This window comes from Seriola aureovittata, chromosome 14 (assembly GCF_021018895.1).
Source record: "Seriola aureovittata isolate HTS-2021-v1 ecotype China chromosome 14, ASM2101889v1, whole genome shotgun sequence".
NCBI classification, from domain to species: domain Eukaryota; kingdom Metazoa; phylum Chordata; class Actinopteri; order Carangiformes; family Carangidae; genus Seriola; species Seriola aureovittata.
In genome coordinates, this window is record NC_079377.1 from 5,483,644 (window position 1) to 5,504,820 (window position 21,177).

Consider the following 21,177-nt stretch of genomic DNA (forward strand, 5'->3'; position numbering starts at 1 on the left):
CACAGCTTTAGTGGATGAGTGGGTGGAAATCTTGGATTTTACGCTCTGAGACGATTCACATCGCTCTGGTTCCTCTATTTCAAAGAACCCGGGCGCTGTCTCAGAGATTTGGTTTGGTGCAGACTCAATGATTTGTGGATGCCAACAATCTCCCAGGCACTGGAATTTCAGCTTATCCAAATATTTTCGCAAACATTTGGTAGCTTGAGACACCATGTGATGCAGAGACTTGATGTTGGACATGGAGCCAGTGACAAAAACAGCAGGCTGTGACGGCCACTCAGAGGTGTTGATGGCCTCAGAGGCAATGGAGTTCACCTTGTGTGAAACCTCCTTCTCGATCAGTGCTGTCAGCTGCATAGCACTCTCATATGTGTCCTTTTGGACAGCAAGAGCCAGAGCGAAGCTTTCAGAGAGGGAGTCTCCCACATTTGTGTCAAGGTTCTCCAGAGATTTGCTCAATTCGGCCTGAGGAGTGTTCTTATGGAAGCTCTCCACGATAATTGGTTTTACAACTCTGAGGACAATAATACAGAGTGTCTGCACCACTTCTGCACACAAATCGGCCAGCGTGGCTGTTGTGTCCGAGTCCTGAATCCCTGCAGCTAACAGGTTCCACTGTACTGCAGAGAATCTTTCAAAATATTTATTCACAATGGGCAAGAGAGCCTCTGGCGGGATGTTGGTGGGGCTGTCCATCTGGTTTCTGGATTGCTCCATGACAGACAATTCTTCTTTCACTAGCACTTGTAATCGCTTTCAGCTTGTTGTTGAAAACTTCTGTAAATTTTCAGCAGTGTCTGAAATCGTGTTGTTGAAAACTGTGTTCTTCAATGTGTGTGCTTCGAGTCACTTGTGTGGAGTGGAAATGAAAGCTTACCATATGAATATATATGTATATATTCGTGTATATATATATATATATAGACATCTAAATGTATGACATCATACATCAAAGGCAAGTGAGACACATCAAAGGCACAATACATGATGTCATAAACAAAGGAATGTGATGTCATGATCAAAGGAATGTGATGTCATAATCAAAGGAATGTCAAATAAATGACAATAAATGGTTAATATTTTATGTAACTTTAGATAAAGAGTGAGAAACTGGTCTGAGTGGAGGAGGCAGACAACTGCGAGGCAGTAATTCTGGTCTTTTTCTTATTAGTGCCACGGGTGCTCAGCTCCGAGGCACTCCTCTACAGCTAAAATAGCTGAGAGGAGTGCCTCAAATTTCACCTTTTTTCTGAGTCGCCCAGCTCTCTCATACCTGCACGTAGAAATGTGATTCAAACTATAAAACGGAGGAAAACTTCTGCTCTCTCCAAAACACACCAACTGTTTTTACATAACATATAAACTTTTCAAACTATGAGCACTCAAAGGAGGAGTGGAAATCACTTTTTCTTCAAAGTTAGAGTGACAGCATCAGTTGGCTAGAGTGCGTGAAGCAGTAAAAAGTAACCTTTATTTTTATTTTTAACTCGAGCTCACGGCCAAACCGTAAAAAGGAGACAAATAATTATTTCTCAAAATGTAGACATAATTGTTGGGATTCATAAAATGTAACTTTGACAGGCAGGGTCTGCACAAAATTTAAACGGGGGTGCCGAGTCCGGCAGCAATACCTGTCTCACTCTCATTGACACCTAATGTAATCGTCTTTTTTTTTCAAAAGAATCTCACTCTGTCTTCGCACTGACCTTACTCACTCATTTTAAGGAATATCTGAATAAAATAGAGACTGTAAGAAACTTCTGGCTTCAGTGTCTGTCATGGTGTTTTCAGTTTTTGACAAGAAGTAACGGTTTTCTCATAATTTGCAATTGTTTGAAGCCATGTAGAAGCCAAATTCTGGGCAGATTTTCACATTGCCATGGCAACGGCAGCTCCTGACCTGTGTGCGTGCGTGCGTGCGCCTAGCAACCAGATAACCAACTCTCCAAGCTCCGCTAGCTTTACATTAGCCGCATGTTAGGTCTTAAATTACATTTAGTTAGGTCTTAAATGTGTATGTCCATTTACTGCTTCCTTCGTTGCTTTTTTTTTTGTTTTGTTAAAAGAGTGAATGAAGTTGTGACGGTCTCCGCTGAGACAGAGGAGAGGAGAAGCTACTAGCCCTCTCTCGCTGTCACTTCTAGTCGCGTTGCTCTCCTCCCCAGTAATGTTAAATTTAGCACAGAAAAAAACATAATAGTGGTAATTTAAATAGCGGTTCATGGGATTTATTAACCCTCAGGGGTCCCTCTGTCCTTTTTTGGACATTTTCTTCACTTTTCCTTTTTTGATTTGCTGATCATTTTGGCTGTGTTACAGCTGGAGGTATGGATTTCTGCAAGAAAGTGTCTTTTTTGACATATTTTTAAAATCTAATGTCAGTTACTGTTACAGGTCTATTATACACTGGTAAGACATTTTGTACCCTCTGGGGTTCCTCGCGTCCAAAAAGGGACACACAAAGAAAATGCTATAAAATCATCATATATCAATATTTGTTTCTGCTTTTTTTTTGCATACATCTCTTAAACCACTTCAGTTCTGCTCAAACCTACCAAATGATTATTAGTTTTCAGGATTTTAACCCTTTAAATGCCTGTTTGAAGACATGTTGCCTCTTGTTTTATTAAAAAAGACAACACAGAATATGAGATGTTTCCACATAATACATGATGGAGGGATGTGACATTGTTTTATATCAGAGTCTTTTATATCAAGACATTTCTCAAAACCAGAATATAATCAGGGTGACTTTTGAACACTGGAAATAAATCATGTACTCATCCCGGCAGTAGCCCCCGTGCCACTCAAAATTTCCCTGGAATTTTCTAGTTATGATTATTATTGTGTTACATCATAACTGGCTGAGGGTTTGGTTGAGCCCCTCCAAAGGAGATAAATCATGTGAAGAGAAATTATATTTATGGTGTGAAACAAATGCAGGGGTTAGGTGTCAATATTGATCGCAAACAGCAGCCAATCAGAAAAGCCAAACAAGAAGCATTCTTATTAACTCTTCCAATGGAAAACAAGAGCAGCCTACCAAGGAAAAAGTTTGAGGCTACTGAAAAAAACTAATGATTTATTTTAACTTTCAAAGGAAATCAGCAAAAATGCTTTAAAAGTGTGAGCCAGGTGCTTGGTGGTTCTCAGTGTAGTTCCTGCACTGCGGGGTTGCACAGAAGTTAGTTTGAGCTGCAGTGCACCGGAGGTCAAGCGAGTGTGGTACTTGGACTGAATGTGGAGGACCTGGCTAAATCCCTGTTCAACGATGTTGGGAAAGCAAGAAGCAGCAGCTGGGCATAGTGACTCACATGCTGCCCCAGCCAGAGATGTCAAGAGTAGCCTGCGCTGTGTCACTGCACTGGATTTCAGTGCATATGTAGGCCTATATGTCACATATTATGCAGTATGTAACTTTTTGGCATTAAATGGGGCAGAATTAATTTAGCAGATTTTTGAATGAGTTTGATCTGACATTGATTTGTGCTAAACCTGGTAAATTTCATTTATACACTTATTAAAGATAATGGTGTTGCTGTAGCTCACCTTGTCAGGTGGCTTGTGTCTGGTTTTAGAAAACTGTTTAAGAAAATTCTTCATTTATGTTTATGATGATTGTATAGTTAGTGTTAATATGATTCGGCAATATTGTAATTCATGCAGCCACACCAGCGAAGCCACTTGAATTGAATGGTATGTCTGTGTGTGTGTGTGTGTGTGTGTGTGTGTGTCTGGATGCTAGACACCAAGTTGCTTTCATGGGAAGTCTGACAGCAGAATATCCCTCTTGTAAATTTGTAACCACGGCAATAACACAGCCTTCACGTAGCTTCTTTTAAGAGGAAGAAGCTCTTTATGTCCTTCACAGAGAACACCAAGGAAGAGAGCATCCATGTTTCCGCCATGTTGGTGAAATTTTATGGATGATACTCTGACCTCCCTGTTCCCTAGAAGGCTGACAGAAACACTGAAGTAATTACTCATTGCTATGGAAACAACACACATTCACAGCTAGTCACACTGGTGTTAACTAGCAGCCTTCAATGTTTTATAGTTTCTCCACATGAATCTTTGCTGTAAACAGACGCCCCCCCCAGAACACCTCAAAGCCAAAATATTTCAAATACTGCTTCCAGTGCCCCCCCAACCCGATGTTCACTGAGCAACACAGTGACATGTGTCATACTATGACATACAGTATATTTTTGCTTGTGAAAAGTAACAAAATCCCAGTGAAAGTCTTTGTGTTGATTTCACCTCATACATTCAGTATCCTCTGCCAAAGTTTTTTGCCAAAAGTCAGAAACTTTGTCCGACACACTTATAGCAGTGCATGCAGCAGTGACATGGCAGGAAAAAGCTGTATTACAAGTAATAGTCTTGCATCTAAAGTATTACTTAATGTAGATTAATAGCTTGGGGGCAGTTCAACAATCTGTGCAGGCAACATTCTCATTTTATTACCTTATTAAGTGGATAAGGCAAACATGTTGTGGCTTATTTACACATGTATAACACATGGACAACATTATCATTCATTCAGGGTTGTGTTTGTGTCAACATGATGAATGTAAGTCTAATACTCACTCTTCTTTTATCTCTGTACAGAGAGAAGAGACAGTGAATCAAAACAGTAAAGTTGTAGGCCAGAAAACCAAGCCAATTAGATAAAAGAGGTTACAGTCTACACTGAATCAGATGATAAATCTCTGCTGGTTAGACTCCTCTCACGTTACACATAGTCATTTGATCCATTGTTAATGTAGAAATATGGATTCATGCAGCTTTAACTAAAAGCAAAGAGGTATAAACAAAATATTAAGTCAAAAACAGCAGTTACAGTGTTATATTATTGCAAACGTGTATTATATTATTTATGTATTGTAGCTCATTTTACTGTTGTGGGGCTAATTTTCACTAGATATAGGTAGTTGAATCTATTTATCATCACGTGCATCATATTTTTTAAACTGATTATAGTGTGTGTGTAAAATCTTAATTTCCAAAGCCATTTGAAAATATTGCTATCAAATAAAGTACAAGTGTATTGAAAAGTACAATATCTCTTTGGAATGTGGTGAAGCAGAAGTGCAAAGGAGCACAAAGTAAAAAAAAGAAATTCTCAGGTAATGCAAAAGTACCCCATAATTGTACTTGAAGGTGCTATATGTGGGTTTTTGCTATCTATACTTAGCCATCGTTAGCATTAACAGCTGTTTACCTACCAGTCTATAAGAAACGTTGCGAGTTCAGCATCAAGCATCATTCCTTTGCTCACGAAGTGCTGTCTCCAGCAGTGGAAAGCAACACCAATGTTTACTGTTGTTTTGCTTCTATTTCTATCCCTTCTTTTCTTCTACAGAAGTTCGCATGCTATAGTGAGTCACTATAGTGTCCAGCCTGCCCTCAGTTCAGCATGAGAGGATGAAGAAGTAGTGCTGCCACATTCTAACCTCTTGTCTTGCCAACACAACAATGCCTGAAGCTCTTGGAAAGCAACCATTATCACCACAAGCACTACACCTCCCACTCCCAGCAAGAAACCACATTCGGCAGCGGAGAAACTCACATATAGCCTCTTTAAATATAGCAATTCAGTCTCCACCACTGTTGATAATGGTAGGTAATGAGAGGCGAGTGACAAAAGGATTGTATTGACCACTGTTGATGAATACCTCAATAAAAATAAACTGTGCCAAGAAACATCACTACTGCGACACAAAGACACTGACTCATCACTAAAAGATCTCTTTCTACCCTGTAATCCAATTATTCAAGGCCGTGCATTCACCATAGGGATCACTGAGAATGTCAAACAGTGAGCTGGTACATAATGAAAAGAAAAAATATTGACTGATTGTGGCGTTTGCAGTCAGGGGAACAGTATACCTTCCCAGAAATGGAGCGGAAAAGTAGCTGGCGTTCTTGTTGCCAAATAAACCACACAACAAGAGGCGTTGCGGCCCTGTTGACACAGGGAAACATATTTCTGTCAGCACTCCATCAATATTTATGTTAGAGAGGCTGAGTCAGAACAGGCAGCAGTTAAACTAATCAACAGCAATGTGCTCCTGCATCTGAGCCCCGTTGCCTGTTGCATTACATCAAATTCATCTACTATAACACACACACACACACACACATACACACACCCATATGCGCCACAGACCACCAAGAAAACAAAGACAGGATGAGGATGGAGGCTTGCGGCGACGTCTTCTATGAAAAAGATGTGTAAAAGCCAGTGTTGCCGGTCTACTTTATCAACACAATTATGATTCAGCATCTGTTCCTCTTAGCGTGTGATCCGCCAGCGCTCCGCCGGCGCTGGGGGAGCGGCTGGACGGCCAACCTCTAGAGACGAGCCGCAGATTGCTCCGAGGTGTTGGCACGCTGCCAAGCCAATTCTGTCCTGTCCTTTCAGATCCTTATCAAGGGCGCCAATAACAAAAGGTAAATCACAGCTCCTGAGCGTGAGTGAGAGACAGGCAGGGGGGGTGTATCTGTGTGTGTATATGTTACATCTGGCTCTGTGACCCCGGTTAACATGTCTGTGCTGAATGAAGGAAAAGGCGTGTGCGTGTGTGTGTGTGTGTGTGTGTGTATTTTATCTTTTTTTTTTTTTTACAATAGCACGTGTGTTTGTTTCTCTTTGTACCATGATGAGACTGTTTATGGAGCAGCTTATTTGCCTGTGTGTTTTGACTTGACTTACAAATATCCTTCAGCGTGTGTTTGTGTATATGTGTCAACGCAACAGGCCAGTCAACAGCTAATCAGCTCCCAGCTCACATTCACCCATCCATCCTCCCTCCCCTCATCTCCCTCCTCCTTCCTCTCTCCGCTGTGTTGTACCTGGTCAGCAGGCAGCAGTCGTGAAGCAGGGTTTCCTCCACATAGACGCCCCGGTCTTCCTGCGTGGTCACAATGTGGCCGCTGTGACGCCACCGCAGCTCCACCGACGGGTCCAAGTAGGAGGCGGTGCACTGCAGGGGGAGCCGGTCTCCACGGAAAACCAGTTGTCTCTGAGAGGGGATGAGCTGGAAGAGGGGCATCTCCAGAGGTCCATCTGGAAGATTCGGAGAGAATAAAACAGGAAGGTCAGCTTGTAAACCTTCCCTTCCCCCCTTCCTGAAGCGGGATGGCAGAGGAAGAGTGAGAAGGTCATTCTTCCATCCTTGAGAAACGACGGAGGAGGAAGAATGGAGGTTTTACAGGATGTGCGCTCTATATGATTTTGCCTGTTTTGCCAGTGGTGTTAACATGTAGGAACACAGCATTACATGCATGAACTGTAATCAAATCAGACTGATAACAAGCCTGCACACACTACCACAGACACACACGTTCTTACCCTATGCACCTACACACACACAAACACATGCGTATGCCCTCAAAACACTGTCAACACACACAAACACGCACAAATCTATTCTGTCAAGGTCACACTGCTCCCACGTCGTTCCCACACGTTGTTGCTGTTGCTGAGCGAGATGAACAGCAGCTGATAAAGGAGAGCAGCCTTGAGCGCTCTCCTGGACTCTCCTTGACTCCTTACATGTTCACAGTGGACGCCGGCTGAAACACCAGAGATGGGATTACTTACCTAGCAGTCCTCGAGCCTTTTTGCCAAAGAATACGCCAACGGTAAGGATAAGATTAGAAGACAGCGGAGAGTGTTTCGTCCAGTGCCAGAACATGAGAGGGGGTTTGATTTTTAGTGAAAATCCCTTAATCCCTAATCAATCTAATCACACTGTAGATATACAATTCAATTATCTCCAATCATGCTGAACCCATGGAGGTGTGTGTGTTGCCTGGTTTGGTAAGGATAGAGCGGCCATGTGGTTTTGTTGGATCCAGCATGAGCCCAGCACCTTGCCAGCTCACTGAATCCCCTTCGGTGCATGTTTGCTCATACAAGGCCAGACATTTCCTTGGACATGCTCCAAAGAGCAGCGTAAGCAAGCACTTTGCCTTCGCTTGTATTCCAATCAAGTGTGGATGTCGCTGCCGTCTGACAGGCAATTCAATACAAGAGTCATAAAGTCTGTTATTGCTTCATGCATCGGTTTGAGAAGGAAAAAATACTGAAAGATCCATGTTGGGTGATGTGGCTGAATGTCTACAGCCCACGACTTAACATTTCAACCGAGCAGGAGAGCTTGCATGATTGTTTATGGTAATATAGAAGTCAGTAAGCAATCGCAGCTATTAACACATGCAGGGCTTTGACCTCAATTTTCCATACAAGTTATTCATAATCACAGGTGCCTAATCAAAAGTGCCATGCTTTCGAGAGTAACATTAAAAGTCTGTCACTAATATTGGATCTTCCATGTTGACATCTCTGTGTAATTACTGGAGCTGACCCTGTTAGAGTGGTAAGACCCTATGATAGTCCTCAACAACAGTAGCCGAGGCTTTGTTATCTCCTGCGGGTGACACACAGCAGAGACAGCATGGGGGCCATTGACTGTTGACTTGGCTGATGCTGATACTGTTGAAACAACGCTTTGAGCCAAGGATCAGAGTGTGGCTGCTTGCCTTCGGCTATTGGACAGTGCCAGAGCAAAATGCAGTTATTGGTTGTGTGCTTGTGTGTGTGTGTGTAGAAGAAAGAGAGATGGAGACAGGGAGAGAGGGAGAGAGGCATGGTGATATGTATGCCTTTATGTGTGTGCATGGTTTTGGAGTATGAGAGTTCATTAGCAGTGTGGCTCAGTCTGTGGAGCACACAGTGATGCACCCTCACTACCAGCGCTCTGTTAGAATACAGCTGACTTATAACTGGTACAAGCAGTCTATTAAAATGGACCCTGGAGTGTATCCCCACAATAATTATAGACTTACAACGAATTCAATCAAATAAGAAGTTCCTTAAAATACTTAAAAATGTTAATGAAATCTAAGCCCATTTTTATTGGCAGTGTCCGTCATTATCATGTTGGATTCAGACACAGACTCTTTCACACACATAAATGATTTACAGGAAACAGACACATGTATACAATAAAGTGCATTTTATCTCACTGATAACAGTCTCACTGAACCTCCTACGGCTGCTTCTGGCCAAACACAGGGAGGCTTTTATTGTGAAACAGGAACAGCAGTGTATTATCATTAACTTTTTTTTTTTTTTTTTATGATTAGCATTAACTGTTATCCTTCATCAAAAATGTATCTACAAAACATTGTTGCCTGAAATTGTAAAGAATAAAACTTTAAAATTGCCAATTAATAAATCTAATGACATAATCTGTCTTTAAATGATACATTATGTGTAAGCAGTGTGTCACTTGAATGGCAAGCCCACAGAGAGACAACAGGAACTTTGATTGGCCAGGTGGTGAGTGTCAGCGAGGACTCATTTGTTAGGTCAGGCCAATCAGAGCTCCTGCTGCTGCATCATTTAAATGCAAATTCAATTCATCAATCTGAAAAAGCATTTTAAAAATGATCAATGTACTAAACAAAAGTAATTAAGTCTATAATTATTTACATGCTGGCACATGTCATGCTCCATATTTGTCAGCACCTGTTAGCACTATAAAGTTATTATGGTAACTGTCACAATTCTGAAGTCTTTTAACAAAAAATACTTGTTTTTGTCAAAATACAGTATATCATATGGCTGAACACCCTGCTATAAGGTTGATTTCCTACTCTCTGTCTTTATTCACACACAGTGAAGGTTTTACTTTTCAATCTTGACTTTGATCCAAACCACAACAGTTAATGAAATGAAACAAGTAGATATTCTCATGCTCAGACTGATTCTCCTGTATGTGTTTCTAGAGTCACTTCATTATCCCTTCCTCAAAGAACCTGATTTAAAAGGAGGTGTGTGACTGAACTTCAAAGACTAATATGACAGACTATGTTGAGTTATATTTGATGATATTTTTATATCATTAAATTATTAGAGGCACACCACGGGCTAAAAGACTTGGGCCTGCACATGAAATTTAATTTAATGACACGATGCCCATAAAGGGCAATTGCACTGCTGTGTCATCATGCAATAAATACTGCTATAGAAAGCAGAGGCTTGTCCTGCAGCATATAATATAGCATGTGAGCTCCACTCTTTAAGTCTGCGCTGCAGCTCTCATCCCAGCAGTGTTAAAGAACCAGAGGGCTGTGGCTAGATGAGTAAAACAGAAGCCTGCCCTAACCTCAACACAGGAAGCACCTGATCCTGGCAGGAAGCTGCATGCGCCCCTCCATTCCCCCTCATTTGCAGGCAGTACCTGACCTGTATCAGTGGAGGGACCAGGGCTCATTGCTGGAATGTGTGGTGCAGACATCTGCTACCCATCACGCTGGAGCCGCTGGAGAAAGAAACAGATGCATCTTCGATGACAGATCTTCATAAAAACAAATGGAGAAGATCTCATTGAAGAAATATTAATATTTCCAATAGTATGTGAGTGTGGAAGAGGGATATTTTCATCCAATCCCATGGTTTTTCCTGATAACAAGAAGCTAGCATAAGGTTCTTAGTACTATCCCATCCAAACAGCCTCAGCGATGTCCCAGCCAGTGTACAACATACCCTCACAAAGTGAAACCATATGGAAATAACAACCATCAAATAACATTTAGAAATGTGGTTGTTAGAGCATCCCACTGTATCCAATTGAAAATTGCTTGTTGTCAAGTGAGTGAATAAGGTATTGTAAGATGGAGTTGTGCTGTGGAAAGGCGGATGGATCCAAGCATGGCAATAGCAGGAAGCCCAGAACGTTATCAGTGTAATCCCATAATGGATGCTTTAAGGCCTGAAAGGAGCATTCCTCGTCCTGCCACTGGATTCCACTCATGGCTCTTTGTCCATGCAATGCGCAGAATTACCCTGTAATTGCTTTGGATTGTTCTGTGTAAATGAAAAACACATACAATTAGGATTACATAGAATAACTCCAGAAAGTCTGCGGTGCAGACATCTCAGGACGACGCCATCTGTGTATTCCAACACACAAACTGCAGGGGGTTGAACATATACATGCTTCACATTGGGATAAGTTTCTCCTCATTAGTTTTCTGCAAATGGTTTAACACCATGCATACAGTGCATCGTCGTATAACGTCCCTAGCTTCACACATATACTCATGCACAAACACACAGACACACTCCACCACTAACCAATGATTTTCTCATTCCAAAGCAATATCCCCTGCGTCAACCAGATGTAAGGAGAAGAGGAGGATGATTCTATCACATATGAGATACAATTCCCTGTGGACCGCAGCATAGAGCATGGAGATAGAGCAACGGAGGGGAGACAGGGAGGGAGGCAGGGGGAGATTGCCTGTCTGTAACTAGTTTTTCAGAAAAAAAGAAAGTAAAGACTCTTGGATTTCTCTTTACCGTAGCTAACAGGTTCTAGTCAGTGAAGAGGCCATTTTATTCTGCCTAAAAACTCAGTTTGATGCACCCACTACTGACAGACACCATGCTGCAACTTCTGTTTTAATCTTTTAGTCTTCAGACTCATATTTAGGCCTAAAGGCATAACAATAACAATATAGCAGCAAACAACTATTTTCAATGGAAATATATAGTGGAGTAATGGTGTCCTGAGCGGAGAACAATGTCACATCCCCTCTGTATTTTGGTATCCAGGATGGCGGCAGGTGCATGTTAGTGCAAGCTGGCCGCACCCTGTTAAACCATTGGCCCTGCCTCTGTTTAGAAACACAAAGGGACGTCCCACATGGCACACTGAAGAAACCATGTTTTTTTAATCTAAAAAAAGCCTCTGGCAAAGAGATAAGACCAGAGCACAGGCAAACTGGCCAGGGGACTACTGGCTCACATCCCGGTCAGCCGGTGGACCATCAAAACATTTATAAAGTTTTTACCGGTTCCATCAGTGTCTTTACTGGCTTTGTCACTGTCTTTAACAGCCCACTCTGTGCTCCTGTCAATCACGCGGCTGGTCCCAGCAGATAAGTCCAAGGCTGAATTTCTTTCCCAGTCCGACCGTGGCACCAATACTGGTTTGGCTTTACCGAGATGGAGAGACTTAAGAGCTGCTAAAGGGCTCCAGCTCGAATAAGACTGGCTTTTCTTCTCCTCCATGTGTAAGTTACTTGATGGCTACATAATATTACATGTCTGTTTTCATTACAGCTACAGCAGGCATGACAATGTTAGCTAACTTGCTGGAACTAATATTATTATTGTGTTCAGCAAATGTTGCTATCATTAGTTGGCTTAATGCCAGCATTGCCGTATCATGGCAATAATAGCAGAGCTTTAAAAGTTGCAGTTGTGCAAATAATGTAAATATTAAAAAATAATAAAAAAATGTCATTAATTTGTCAGCCTCTTGGAACAAGAAATGTAACTACACTAGTATTGTAAAAATCAAACATAGATACAAAAGTTTTAGTCTTACAGTGAATTCTTCTTTCTTCTTCTCAGTATTCTTTCCTTCTTTCTTTTGTTTTTCTGCTCCTCTGCTGTGGGTCAGGGCAAACACACACCATGCTGTGTAGATTTTAAATGAAGGACCTCCCACTCTGCAAAACTGTAATTATAGAGAAGTTTTTGCTGAGCAGGCCTGATCTACTCCAGCAACCACTCGCTGCATATTCAGACATTTTCACACCTGGCATCTGCCCAGTTCAACTTTAGTCCTCTACCACTGGCCCCTGAGAAGCTTAAGAAGAGCGACCCCCAGCTCAAGTGTTATATGCTTTACTGAAAGCACTTTGACAGCAATTTGAGAGGCAGGGGAGGACAGAGCTAATTCATTTTCCCGACACAGATTTCCACCTCTGATGAGGGAATTTTGAACCAGCAACCTCTGTAGCATAAGCTCCTTCCTCTGGCTTTTAAAGCACCTGCTGCTCCTAACACAGGTGGTACATAATAGGGAATAGATAACACAAGACTGCCTTATGAGATGCAGCCTGGAGTTTTCTCACTGGCAATTTTGCACTAAATCATTGCCTTATATTAGGCTTGTCAAACAGTTCACAGCAGGAGGAGAGATAACAGTGGAGAGGGAAACGTATTATCAGTATAGATCTAGTTAATCAAGTTTTCATTGTGCTAACCACTTGAAAATGTGATGTTAGTGACATTAAACTGTTTTTTGCTAATGAGAAATCTCAGGAGGCATTCTTAAAGTGTAAAGATATCCCTTATCTTACAGATTTCAGAGCTTAGCAAAATGCCCATTCAATCTAGCCCTAAGGTCTGAAACACTTGCTTGTTCGCTTTAAAATGTTCTAAAAACAAAAAAGGAAAAATAATCTGGGATTTATTGGTTGGAGGTTTGTGGGCTTCTCATTTTGTTTCCAAAAAATCAAAGGATGCATTGATCTTTACACATGTAGACATTTATGGAGATTTTCTGTTATCATAGGAAAATACAGAAATTTCATGGTTAGGTATCAGCTTTGTCTCATTCCCTTGTGTTCCTGCTGTTTCCCCCTCCTTCATTTGTCCCCAGTCTGCCTCTCTCTTGAGCCGCCTTTGGACCAAAAAGTACTTTTCTTCAGGAACTAAAAGGTTCCTGTGGCCCACTGTTGTCTGCGTTTCCACCACGGCCTAAAGTCCTGCGAAGTTTATGCAAATCAGGCTGATGATGTATGGAAAAGCAATGGAGGTAAATGCACTACACCTCCAGTCCAGTAGGTTGCGGTAAGAACAAGAGGAAGGCTATAGAACAACAATGACGCCATAGAAGTGATGGACAGGCCGGCATCATCATTTGTGCTCTGCGTAAATGGTGAGCAAGGCCTGGACCTTGTCGTCAGTCCATCTGTCGTAGGCTTTCTTCTCCTTCTCGAACCACAATGAAAAACAACAGTATCGAATCAAAACGAAACAGCTGGCTTGCAGCTGCAGGCTTTTAAACATGGTGTGTGAAATAAAATGCAGCAAGTACTCAACTAATCAGAAATGTTCAGCACTGTGGACCACACCCCCCCAAAGTTCCTGAACCTTTGGAAAGTACTGCACCCCAACCAGAGACTTTTTTGGGGGTCGATCAATTACCCTAGAACTAAATTTAGACCCTGGTTGCTGCAGTTAAAACACACATAGTTCCTTAAAAGGTTCCTGGTTCCTGGGGAAAGTTCCTGCAGTGGAAGTACACCTTTGGTTTGCATGTTGTTGGGCATGGTCCTGCTCCTGCCAAACCCCCTGCACACCTGCTTCTGATCAGCTCATTAACTCAACAAGCCCCTGCATTATTTACACCCCAGCTTTTCACTATAGTCTTCACCAGATTGTACGTTGACTCATATGGTACCATGTTATGGAAACCGTCTAGTTTTTGTTCATGATTCCTCATGTCACATTTGACTTCAGTGTAACTATTGTTTGCCTGTGCTCCAGATTCACCTTCACCTGTACACCAGAACCTTGCCTTGCCCAGCTCCTCCGTGTATATGAACTCCAGCCTGAGAACTGGGAGCTAGCCAGCTTAGCTTTCGTCCCCCAGTCCCTCCAGTCCAGCCCATTTCCCTTCTCTGCTGCCCATCCCAATCTCTCCAGCAATCTCAGCTCCAGCTTTTCCTAATTTTTTACAATAAACTGCCTTTGTTACTTCGCTCTTCTGCCTCAGTGCCTGAATTCTGGGGTCCAGCAAAAGCTTTACTTTAAACATAACACATCATGTAGTTCATTTATAGTAAACACCCAGTAGAACCACACAGCCCAGGTATCCTCACAAAGGGCTCCACTTCACTATCAGCTAGGCTCCTCTCAGTTTTTAGTTCAAAACTCCCTACAGCATTCATAATTCATTACAGTATTTTATTTTTCCTTCAAAACAGACAATTACAAACTGCTTATCTTGAAATCAGACAAATCAAGATGCCTCTGCAGCCTCTTGTGAATGATAAAAGAAACAAAGAATAATTCAGATGTCTTATATCCTGCCATTGTTTTTGCTTGATAAAATCAACATATGTCCCCTAAAGGAAGATAACTTTTCAAACACTTCCTATCTGACAAAGTCTGTAAGAGAGTCAATTTCAGGACTCCGAGACCTGCTGGCTTTAATCAAGGACTAGTTTACACCTGGGACGCCAGGTGGAATCAATTTATTAACTAATTAACAAAAGTGCTAATTATGTAGAGCATTATTTGTGGACTGTGGGTAGGTTATTATTTTTGATGCTAAAAATTCAGTCTGATGCAGGAAAAAATAAGTATATATATATATATATATATATATATATATATATATATATATATAAAAATAATATTTTTTCTTTTTATTTAAAGGAGGTATTTGTAAGTTTTGCTATTGCCAGCCAATATTAGCATTAACAGCTGTTTTCTTAACAGTTTTGCCAAGAGCTTTGTTGCATTTACAAGACCATAGGTTGTAATACTCCCTCTGGGCAGACTGGATGCTATAGTGACTTCTTGTCAGAAAGTGAGAAGACAGGCCAATCGTCATAGAGTAATAGAAGCAAAACAAGAGGCTCTTGGCAAATAAAGGAACAAGGTTTGACCCTGAACTTGCAACATTTCCTCAAGGCTAGTTAGAAAACTGACAAATTGCTCCTTTGAATACAAAATATCATATGTTGAAAGATTTGTCAATTCATTTTTTTGCACTAAATGCTTTTCTTTACATTTAATTCCCTTGATTTTCGTTAATTTTATATGAACCTAAAACAGGAGCTATTTATAAGTTTTCTATGCCGCCAAATGTGGTTTCTTGACTCTCTTGATAAGACCTTCAGCCATCATTGTGTTTACGAGACAAGGGGTTCTTCAGGGCAGACTGGAACTGGAAGTTAGTGCTGAACATGCAATGTTTTTTCTAGACTAGAAAGTAAAAAGCTGTTAATGCTAACACTGGCTGTGTAGGAATAGCAAAACTTACAGATAGCTCCTTTAAAAGCCAATAAGTACCGCCCGTCTATGTTAACCTCACACAATTATTATACTTACCGCATCTGAGTTGTTGTTCACGTAGGTTGCGAAACTCCAGGCCGTGGAGGTGGGTGGGGAACACACACACCGTGTCATTCCCAATCCTCACTGAGTTGCTTCGGGCCCAGAGGAGCAGCCACTTCAGCTGACAGTCACAGAATAAAGTCTCAGTGTGGAAGTGCCTGATGGGACATACCAGCATACAGTTAGATAACTGTGTGCTTGTGTTACGTGGATTTGAGCAACCTTCCATTGATTTCTTTAATTCAGTGGCTGTTTGTCACAGCAGGTATTATGACAAGTCATATAACAGGAAAACACAGGTGTAATTGATAAAATTAATGATGGTTTCATTCCATTTGTGTGTGCCAGTTCCCAGGCTTACTGGCTCACCTACGTGGAACAGAGCCATCGTTAATGTCATTAGTTACACCTGTGCTTCTCCTGCTATAATAAGAGAAAGTATCTGCAGTGAAAACAGCCTGTAACTTCCTGACTTTTTTACAATTGCCACTGTACACTGAACAATAACAGCTAAGGTTTGATTATTTTTGTTTTTTTAACCACAACTTAGGTAAGTGAATGTATTTAATGTACATGTATGTGTAGGCTATGTGTTTGCCTTACAGCACTCTGAGAGCCACGAGGTGTGTAAAAAGTCCCACGGTCAGCGTGGAGAAGATGTTCCCAGATAAATTCCTGGTTGTGGAAAAAAGGAAAACACACACACACACACACACACACACACACACACACACACACACACACACACACACACACACACACACACACACACACACACACACACACACACACACAAAGACATTCATTCAGAAACAGACCACTCTTCGCAAGCACCAAAACCAAATTATGTATTTTGTTATGCATTACTAAGGCCATATCAAACACCATATTCTCTATACCGTGAAAATTGAGCATAAAGCAGTGCTATTCATGTTTTCAATTTAGGGATTACTCACAATTTTGAGAGGTTGCCCAGATCGAGAAACATTTCAGGGGAGAGACAGCCAATCCTGTTGTTGGATAGGTCCCTATATGGACAAAAAAGGTAAATCGAGAACAACATCCAGCAGTTCATGTGGTAAATATAAATTTAACTGATATTATAGTCACAAGAAGAGACAGGACAAAATAGGAATCATCAGCAAAAATATGTGTCTGTGTTTATATCTGTTTTCATGCATACTTGCCTTCTTAAAACATAGGGAACTTGAACAGCTGTGAAAGCTGTGTTAGTAAACCAGTGCCATGTTCATTCATCTATTCAACGTCCTGGAATATCTGTCCTGACCTTTTGTAACCTTTTACTCCTCACATAACCATTGCTGGCATACACACCCCAACACACACACACACACACACACACACACACACACACATGCAAACGCAGCGGGCTTCCATATGCAAGTAGCTAAGCGCTGTCGCGTCCATGGCTCCATGCCCTCGCACTCTGTAATTAAAGAGCTGCTTTGCTGGAGCAGCTGTGGGAAAATAAGCAGAGCACTCGAGTAATGACCAGTTGGGGAGCACTTAAATTAGCACTCTGCTGCTCCCCGAGCCTGGCGCACACGCGCCCCAAATCAGCTTGGATAACTCACTGCTTGCATCCCTGCCAGCCCAGATCCCACTAACTATCAGGCTGCAATCATGTCACTCACTCTGAAGCCTATATGTAGAAAGCCAGGATGAGAGTAATCATTGAAAAGATTGCTTGAGAAGAAGAGGTCATCATAAACGAAGGGGGAAAAAAACTCTTTTCTACAGCTTTGTGCATCTTTGCATTGCAAATAAGTTTGTAAGACACAACATTTTACGTAATTTCAAAAGACCAAATTTGCACACTGTTGATTAGGAAACATTATAAAACTTTGATAAACAAGAAAACACACCATTGCTCAATTCAATACACTTATAGAGTTTTGCCACTACACCTTAGTGTGGTTTGATCAACAGCTTAAGATGGCTGGGAGTGACCTTCTACAACCTGCAAAGGTTAAGATCACATGACAAACCGAGGCAGCCAAAGGCGTGAATAGGCACATTTTCCTCAGCCTTCCTAGCTTGTCTACTTGTACAAAGAAACGTACAAATTTTTAAAACTATATTCAAACCAAAGAAACGAGAAAGAAAATAAACATTTGTAGCAAGCCTAAGCTCCCTCCTGACTGATTATGAAAATAAAAATTAAATATAAATGAAAGTTATTCATTTTTTTCACTTCCTGTATTATAGTTGTATTATATGCTCAAGAAAAAAATGTGAAATGTGTCAGTTTTAATATTTTTTGATAAAATCTCATCAAACATTCAAAATCAACCCACATCAAGCCAATAGTGGTCAGTCAGCATGTTAGCAAATAAGGTCACTAGAAGTGGTCCTAGCTTGGCAAAACCCCATCGGTCCCATGAGCGTTACCTTGCAGGCTGTAGCGGTCCATCAAGAGTTTCCCTGTGGTGGTCAATGTTAGCAAACTGTAGCTACATTTACCTGTGTAATGAACTGAACTTTCTGTGCCAGCTTGCAGACTTTACCCCCTTTCCACTTGTACTACTCTTAAACAATATATTAGCCCAGGCAAGAATGGTGATCTGCTACCATAATGTGACTATGAGGAGTTGGGTGCATTGATAAACAGCTGTTGGTGCTAATTTTCCAGTTGGGTGCCAATAGATTGGCGCAACAAGATGACATAATTAAAAGAGCAGCATTCGAGCCTCAAATGGTTTCATTAATTTGAGGAACGTTACAGTCTGTTTCATCTGCCACTGTTTTCCTTCTCCTCAGTGGAGTGGGAGCCTCCGTGGTCATTTAAGTCACAAGCTTCATTAGCTTACGTCATGATTTATCCGTTAAATCTGTTTCCATTGCATATTGTCACATTCGAATTTCATTGATACACCAACTTTCCTACATCAGCCAAGCCCAAGAACGTTTTGTGTTATTTCAAGTTTTTTTTTCCACTCGGTTTTTTTAATGCTTAAATTAAAAATGCGCATAAAAACAAGTGGATGGACCCATATCTATAGTCTCAGCAGAGGGTCAGTAGTTCTAATCCCCAAATGCTGAGTGGAAGAAGTGAATGACAAGTGCTCTCCTTTTCCTTAACCCCTCCAGCTGATGTGCCCTCTGGCAAAACATGAAACCCTCCCAAATCACAGCGGGCAGCTCCCACTTGTGAATGTGTCTGGCTGTATGAACATGAAGGAAGGCGCTGCTTAAAAAACGGCCCTCGGTTAGTTGTGTCTGGATAATGAAAGTTCACAAAAGCCTGAAGTAGTGGTTTCAGCACATTTGCCTCAGTTAAACATTTCAGTACTCTCTTCACTCTGCAGTTAAGACACTCCTACTCGTTGTCTCTAAAACCAGAGGACTTGTCCCTGTGTCCCCTGGAGAAGGCTATTACAAGGCTTCATCATACTTACAGTCTCCTCAGAGCCAACAGACCACGGAAGGCCCCGGGCTCCACGGTGCTTATCAAATTATTCTTCAGGTCCCTGGAGATGAGAGACAGAGAAAGGAAGAGTTAGCAACGACAGTTAAGTTAGTGATCATCTATCTATCTATCTATCTATCTATCTATCTATCTATCTATCTATCTATCTATCTATTCTCTGCACTGATTTAAAGAGGCGGTTAGGCATTAGTTTTGAGCTCATGCTTGCTGACTGTATACACCCAAACCTTCCAAGGAAATGTGATTCATTCAAAACATGCATGAGGATGTTTATAGTTCTCACAGAGTGCAGTCTACACAATAATGGTTTGCGATCAGCAGGGAATAAAGGGAAGGACTCGGTTTTTCAAGCTGCAGTAAAGAAATAAAATTTAAGTCTAGCATAAGGACAACTTTGAGCAATATCAAACCAGAGTATGAAAAATAAGAGCGCCAAGCGTCAACTTATGCTATTCTTAAATAATTTTTGAATTCAAATGTTACCTTTGTTCCTATATTATTCTAATAATAGGGAAATTCATCAGTGAGTAAGCTTGCACCTGTTAGCTGGACAGCACAAACTATTTCCTGCATTCTTAAGACCCAGACCACATCCAGACAAGAGGCAAAAACACACATGTTGCGGTTTTCAGCCAGGCACTCCTTGTCCGCCCCCACTGACTATACCCCAAAACCTCTGACGCTACTAAAAATGGATCTCAGAAAAATCTCCTCTATGGGTTTTCTCTGCAGGCCAAAGAAAACTTCCTGAAATTGTGTCCCTGGTTTCCTCTAACTCTACACTGTGTGTCCAGTGTGATGAGAATGAGAAGAAAGGTAGCGCCTTCCAAATGTGAGCAACAATGTAGCCCAAAACTTTTTTTAAATTAACAGTCATACAGGCCAAATCAAGGCTGGCCAAAAGAAACAAAACAAGACCAATATAACTATCAGCGCCACAGCCATTGTCCCAAAGTGAAAATAAAAGTAATGCTAGAACTCTGTTTATTCAACATGTGGGACAGTTTGGTTACAAAATGCTCCCTTTTACCTAACAAAGCACAAGCTAAATAACTTACTGCACTTCATTCAATACAGGATGAAAGATTTACAGGAGCCGTACAGTACTGCACCTTCATCTGCATGTAGAGACATCACCACTACTACGATACATACACAGTAACGCCTCAGCTGTGGTTGTGTTACAGTAACTGATGTTAATTTGCTCGATGTAAAGCATTAGTTACACATACAGAAGACAAGCCATCATTAGCAGCTGATGAATGACTCCCATCTGTGGTTAATGATCTGTGTCTTGTATTAAATTGTTTGGTCCTTGGTTAAAACACACTTTGTCTGCAGCATTAGGACTCGCCAACACGTAACTCCAACCAGGTTGTAGCCAGACTTACAATGTGTAAATGTGTAATTGACATTCACCTCCTGTATTTCTTTTTCTTTCTTTTTTTTCATTTCATTTCTTTTCATTCGTTTTGTTTCATTTTCATTTTTTAAATTAAGAAGACATCACATCATATCACATATTCTCTTAATCTGAAATTTGGTAATGAATCTGTGCTTGGTTTAAACTCATCATCTCAACATGCAGCTGAACAAACAACTTTATATTTCTGCTGACTTTTCACAATCAGATTTACTAATGAGATTCTCCAGGATTTGTCATTCACATAATAAAAGGTGTAGCACACCTTAGAACGATCACTGAAGTTGCCTCTCTGGGAGACTAACCCCCTGGTCCAGTCGGGTCAGCCGGAGGCTAGCTCTCATCTCCGCTCTCTCATCC

The 21,177-nt window shown here is 41.3% G+C and overlaps 1 protein-coding gene across 2 annotated transcripts in view; it reads right to left on the reverse strand.

The window, feature by feature from the left end:
• Positions 1-21,177, reverse strand: part of LOC130181290 (adhesion G protein-coupled receptor A1) — a 171,668-nt gene that overhangs the window by 122,709 nt on the left and 27,782 nt on the right. For both annotated transcript variants that reach the window (XM_056395349.1, XM_056395350.1), the window contains exons 3-7: positions 19,363-19,434; positions 16,900-16,971; positions 16,547-16,618; positions 15,938-16,101; positions 6,862-7,075 (exon numbers count right to left, since the gene is read on the reverse strand). In XM_056395349.1, coding sequence (XP_056251324.1) covers positions 6,862-7,075; positions 15,938-16,101; positions 16,547-16,618; positions 16,900-16,971; positions 19,363-19,434 — 594 coding nt within the window. The remainder of the gene's footprint in view (positions 1-6,861; positions 7,076-15,937; positions 16,102-16,546; positions 16,619-16,899; positions 16,972-19,362; positions 19,435-21,177) is intronic.